A 6,739-nucleotide genomic window follows, 5' to 3' on the forward strand; every position below is an offset into this window, starting at 1 on the left:
TGCTTTAGCTCAAACATGGACACTAACCACGCATCTTGAAGCTGCTAACATAACATGCCGGCTGCTAACATGTGTATTTTCTAGCTGTTTTTTTATAAAATAAAAAAGTGCAAAGCTGCTCTGTCTAGCAAGTTGTTACGGGCCTGGAAGTTCGGCAGCTCCAAATCGAGTTGCCTTGACGAGGCAACTATGCGGTGCGCGATTTATTTTGCACGCGCGACCTAACTACACCCGGCATCGACTATTGGACCAAGAAATTGTCGTGTTAATTAGTCGCAGACTCGATATCGCCGCCAGATCCATCAATCGATCGACATGTCTCCGTCGGAAAATCGCAGCCGCCCTACGGCCAGCTCCGACGGCGTGGCTCCACCGTGGTCTTCTCTTCCCATGGATCTCGTCCACCTGGTCGGCTGGCGGGTGCTCGCCGGAGACCTGCTGGACTACGTCCGGTTCCGCGCCGTATGCGCACACTGGCGGTCCAGCACGGTCTGCCCGCTCGGACGTGGCATCGTCGACCCGCGCTTCCACCCGCGCCGCTGGATGATACTACCCGAGGGCCACGGCGTCCACCCCGGTGACGGCAAGAAGCGCTTCCTCAACCTCTCCACCGGAGCTTTTGCCCGCGTTCGGCTGCCGCTCTTAACCGAGCACCGAGTCCTCGTGTCGGCCGAAGGCCTCCTCCTCCTGGGGCCGTACAGCCGCCGAGACACTGGCACGATCTTGATCCTTCACCCCTTCACCGGCGACATCGTGAAGCTTCCGCCGCTCATGCCCCTCCTGGAATCATACTGGGCGATGCTTCCTGGCATGGGACGACATTACTATATGCAACTCGATTTCGTTGCCTCCTTGAGTGTGAGCGCAGATGGAACAGTGGCGGTCATGATCGTGCATCAATATTTACCCTGCGTATTGTTCGCTACCACCAAGGATGAGCAATGGAGGGCCTCGTCATGGGACCTCGCACCCCTCTCCCGGCCAATTTCATTCCAAGGCAGGTTATACATCTTGACGCCACCCGCCACACATGGCAGCCAGCAACTGATTATGCTGGTCGGTCCACCTCGTCATGAGCACGCTACGATGCCATCTTCTTTGGCACCGCCAAAGTTGATTGCCACGTGTCCCAAAGGAAAATATCATCATCGCCTCTTTCTGATCGGTCTAGCGGAATGTGACTCGCAGATCTTAGCGATTGGTTTCGAGGAACTGCGAGGATTATTTATTTGCAAAGTTGCAGATCTTACCATGGGCAAAGTTTCCCCCATGCCAAGCATCGGAGGCAACACTATCTTCCTTATCGAGCGGAGTACGAGAATCCAAAGCGGTGATATTATTATCTCAAGGAGTATGACTAGCAGTTGTAGGGTGATGCCAACCGTTCAGAGCGATACCATTGTATGTCGTCGTCAGAATTATCCTTGGCAGTATCACCTCGGCACTGGTAATTGCTCACGGATAATGTGTGGATGTGGCGTCCAAGATGGTTACACCATAGAAGGAGGTTGCAATTGTGGCCTCATCTACCACATCTACCACTGCTGCCATTGTCCCGATGACTGGTTGAGCACATATGTATTCAAAGTTTAGCTATCCTGCAGTCAGAACCTTGATTCTTTTGCTATGTATCGTGAGCCCCAATGGTTGAATTATATCCTATATGTGTATTTAAATTTTTGTTATCCCGCAGTTAGAGCTTTGACTTTTTTGCTTTTTATCGTGAGCCCAATGGTTTCATTATATCCTAACAGAAGTATACATAGTTTCATAACGAGATTCATACAAGACTGAACCTGGAGAATTAATAGTGTACTAGCAAAAATGCCCGTGCGTTGCTACGGGTTGTTTTTTACTAATTTTTACGTTGAATTTCACTATGGACACAATTTTAAATTCCTTTTTTCTATCCTTGACCATCTTTTGCCAAGGGAAACCAAGAGCACATAAAATGGACATGCACTATGTTCTTGTTTTTGTTATCAACCACAAAAACAAATCACAAGACAAAAAATTATGAAGGGTAAAATATTCATGGAAGATCTGAACTCCCCTTAATTTGCAAGGTACAGTTTGTAGTACACATGTTTATTCACTTCTTTCTTTACAAAAGATCAGAATAAATAACCAAATCTGTAATAGCAATTCATATGTTTGTTATACGGAGTAATTCTCACCTATTAACATGAACTGCAAGTACAAAATTAAAACATCTGAAAAAATTACATTCCTAGAAGACAGTAAAACACCAAATATAGAATGTGAAGAAAAAATATCTATGGAGATAAAAAGAAAATATTGCTCCTACTCTCTATTTGCCGAAAGATTGTAGTACATAAGAGCATCTCCAACAGGCGCGACTAAAGGCGCGCGCTAAATAAACTGCCGATTGGCGCGTGGGAGCCCGTGGAACCTCCAAAGTTGCCGCATCGACTACCGTGCGCGCTATAAGATGCCATGCGCGCGCACGCCAACCGTCCGGAAGTTTCACGCCCGCGTGTCGTTCCACCGCACCGCCTCGCTCCGCCTCCCACGTTGCTCCGTGCCACCGCTCCGCCTCCCACGCCGCTCGGTGCCGCCGCCTCCCACGACGAGATGTCGCCCCGCCGTCGCTCGACCTCCGGCTACCGCGGCATCCGCGCGCGGCCAAGCGGCACGTTCTACGCCGAGATCTGCAGCAGTGACAAGCGCATCGGGCTCGGCACGTTCGAGACGGCGCACGAGGCGGCGCGCGCCTACGACGCGGTCGCCTGGCGCCTCGGCTGCTCCCGCCGCACCATGAGCTTCCACGACGTGTGGACGCGGGAGCAGGCGGAAGCGCTCGCGCCACCGCCTCCGGCCATCACGCGCGAGCATCAGCAGCGCCAGCGCGAGCTCGAGCAGCGGCTCGTCATCACGGAGCGCGACGAGCGCCTCCGCCTCAAGTGGGCGCGGCAGTTCATGGAGGACGTCGACGCGATGGAGGCCTTCTACGCGAAGAAGCAGGAGGAGAAGGCGGCGGCGGTGAAGAAGAAGGCGGATCGTGACGAGCGGCGGGCGAAGTCGGCGGCGAGGAAGAAGGAGAGGGCGGAGAAGGCCGCGAGGAAGGCAGAGGAGAAGAAAAACGGCGCTGGCCCGTCGACCACCGTCCTCTCCTCCTCCTCCTCCTCCTCCTCCTCCTCCTTCGAGTGGACATCCACTCCGGTGTCGGACACCACTCGGTCGTCGGATTTCGACTGGGACTCCGAGTAGTTTAGGGTAGTTTCGAAATAAATGTCGTTGAAGCGTCTAAGTTTGAAATATATTTCGTATTTCCAGTTAATTTTTTTTTAATCTATTTTGTAGCAAAATATGATCAAAAAGTTGTTTGCACCGCGCTGCGCGCTGCATAATGGAGCGTCTGGCAAAGGAATGTTTTTAGCGCCCGAGCATGCGCTGCATAATAGAGCATCCGGTGGGAAAAAAATAAATGCAGCACGCGGCAAGCTTTTACAGCGCGGTCACAGCGACGTATAGCACGCCGAATTTTAGTGCGTCTCTTGGATATGTTCTAAGAGCCTCCATCGACCCAGCCATACTACCACGCTTTGTATCGCGGTCAGACTACAACTCTCAAGTGCAAGGGAGGAACGTCATTTTAGTGGTTGTAATCCCTTGTTTAATTGTTCACATAAGACTTTCGAAATAATGCTGGCCATGGCCTTCGTTGGCTCTGCTTTACGGAGTACATCGCCAACTCATCTGTACGCATTATCATCAGGCGATAGATAAAAAGAACTGAAGATGGATCCGGCGAACCACGCACTGGCCTCCCGTTGCGAATCATGTTTGCTTGCTCTGTTGTCGCATGTCGACCGCTTCTTTTTCTATCGCATCATGAAACAAACCGTAGCCCGACTGTATCTTTATATATACCTAATGCCTGCTCGATGAGTCCTCGTACATGGCGATTCGACCATGCCATAAGTTAGAAGCACATGGCATGCACGATTCATAGTCGGTTACTATTCTGATTTCTTTTTAGGTGCTATTCTGATGGTTTGAGGGCAGCGCTTCGTTTGGCGTACGAACAAAAGAGATAGAGTTTGTCGACTGTCGTACCTACGACTTTCATTGGTGAAACGGATACTAACCATGTTCGATTTCCTCACAAACCCCAGACGGTGGACAGTTTTCTTGCGAGACACGGACTATGTTGAATTGCCACTTGTGGATGGCAACGGTGGGTTTTTTTTTTCTAAGTTTAGGGGTAAATCGGTCAAACAACGATGACCTACCACGGTTGCATTGCAATTTAATAGTAAAGATTACGCTCGTACCAGTTCCATGCCTATTAGTACTGCTAATCTGTTTCGAAATCAGGTGCACTGTGTACATCAGCCTCAGGAGTATCAGGCTATAGCCGACTATTTTAAAGCTATGTATAAAACAACAGATTTGCTGGAAATCAGATGTCTGATACTTAATATGTTTAAGTCGAGCGTTTGGAGATTCGTATTTTGTGCTTGTATATTCATGCTCTAACTTTCGAGCTGTTTATGTGTGTTTGTGTTGTTGTTGGCCTAACACGTAAGCGGGCTGACTTGTTTTTTGTGGACCTTGTGGAGTGGGCTTTGTGGAGTGGGCTCGCGGAGTGGGCTCGTGGTGACGGTTCCTATCTACAAGGGGTCTTTCTCTCCCCCATGGAACCGCTTACCGCTCACTCCAGTTGCGTGTGTGTTGCAAACGACATATTTCCAGTTGCATGTGGGTTGCAACTGAGATTTTTTCGGTTACATGTGGGTTGCAACTGATTTTTTTTTCCAATTGCATGACCGTTGCAACTGAGATTTTTCCAGTTTCGTATATGTTGCAACTAAGAATTTCCACATACATGTGGGTTGCAACTGAAATTTTTCCAGTTACAACTGCGTCGCAACTAAGAATTTCCACTTACATGTGGGTTGCGACTGATACATTTTTGCAATTGTATAAGCGTTGGAACTGAGATTTTTCCGGTTGCGCATATGTTGCAACTTTAAGAATTTCCACATACATGTGGGTTGCACCTTAGATTTTTCCAGTTACGCATGCTTCGCAACTAAGAATTTCCACTTACATGTGGGTTGCAACTGAGTGTTTTTCCAGTTACACGTAAATTGCTACTAAATTTTTTTCTTATGTCTTAAATGGTTGCACAGATTATGTTTTCTAGTAAAAAATGCGAACGCACAAAACTGGATGCCAAAACTAAAGTAGTACACGAGGCTTAGTAAGCTACTGATGTCAGCGACTAAGACTTATTAAGTCTCAGGCGACTGTTCTCTAGGCGCTCCCATAAAACAAGTTGATATTCGAGAGTGGATTCTTGTAGCTCGAGCTACACATAGCTCTTTTGTTCAAAAAATCGAAAACCATATTTTAAGGTTTCAAAAGAAGTTGAAAAATAATCTTGAAGTAGATAATGTTGTGGTCCACCTACGTACAAAATTTGAATCGAAATACCTTATATTCCAAACTGCATAAAAATGACAAAATCTGTCAGATTTTAAGGTTTTGAATTCACTACTATAAATGTAAGATTCTTTCAGCCCCGACCCGAATATAAGGTATTTTAAGTTAAAAAATTTACATGGTTGTGGAACACAACATTGTCGATATCCATATTTATTTTCACATTTTTTTGAAACTTTAAAATGCCAATTTGGATTTTTTAAAAGCGGTCTACACTTGGGGTTTCCGGTTGATATCCCAAGTGAAAAAGGGTGAGAGCGGCTGTTGCTTCAGCTAGTCTCTGCATTTCTTTTTCTGTCTGTGTGATTACTTGAGGCAGATGGGACCCAAAATAGGCAGGTTATGGAACAGGGTGTTAGAGAAACAATCTGTTTTTAGCAAATGCAACCAAGAGTTTGCAGACATCCTTTTGCACTTCTGCAGTGACGACACGTCTTGACAGATGCGAAATACGAAATGTTCTTTCTGTGACAATGAAGAATCAGTGGAACACCTGTTTATGTCTTGTTCTTTTGCTAAGCTTATTTGGCGAATGGTTTTTGCTGCATATAATATTCCACCACCTTCCAATATCACAAACATGTTTGGGAATTGGCTTAATGGAATTGACAAAACGGATAAAGCTAGGATTCGTATTGGGGTTTTCGCTTTATGTTGGTCAATATGGAATTGCAGAAATGATATTGTTTTTAACAGAAAAGACTCTACTAATTTCTTGCAGGTTATTCACACTATGGTACACTGGATCCAGCTTTGACGTTTCTTGCTCCCGGAGGACCAGCGGGAGTACATGGTTTCTGGATGCAACCGCCTTCGATTGGTTGCCCAGGATACTTTCTAGCAGGCTACTTGGCGGCCTATTAGAAGATTGCAAGATGCCTAGCGCGTTTAGCTTTTCCTTCTTTTTTCGATGGCTGATTCTTGTATCGACCCTCGATGATCCTTGAATTGTAAACTTTTGAATTTTCGTTTTATTAATAAAAGGTTGTGTGCGTCAACCGATGCATAGACTGGGGCATATCCCATTTCGAAAAAAAAACATCTTGACAGATCAAGTTAACCATGTCCACCTAAAAGAAAATGATGTTCAGATTCAAGAAGGTTGACCTTGGTTGCCCGCCAAATAGCAACCCCAAGGAAGTCATTTCCCCCCTCTCCCCCTCTCAACCAGCTACAGTACCTGAACCCACCCTCTCTCTCACCGGGCCGCTCCTCCTCCCTCTTCGCCGGGCTAGCTGGCCGGAGTTGGAGACGAGATGGCGCCGGA

The 6,739-nt window shown here is 47.2% G+C and overlaps 1 protein-coding gene across 1 annotated transcript; it reads left to right on the forward strand.

Moving 5' to 3' along the window:
• The first annotated feature begins 368 nt into the window (after nt 1-368).
• Nucleotides 369-1,654, forward strand: LOC127304203 (uncharacterized). The gene has a single exon (XM_051334901.2). The coding sequence runs from the start codon at nt 391-393 to the stop codon at nt 1,591-1,593; it is 1,203 nt and encodes a 400-aa protein (XP_051190861.2). The 5' UTR covers nt 369-390; the 3' UTR covers nt 1,594-1,654.
• Nucleotides 1,655-6,739: the final 5,085 nt, after the last annotated feature.

This window comes from Lolium perenne, chromosome 5 (assembly GCF_019359855.2).
Source record: "Lolium perenne isolate Kyuss_39 chromosome 5, Kyuss_2.0, whole genome shotgun sequence".
In the NCBI taxonomy this organism is placed as follows: Eukaryota; Viridiplantae; Streptophyta; class Magnoliopsida; order Poales; family Poaceae; genus Lolium; species Lolium perenne.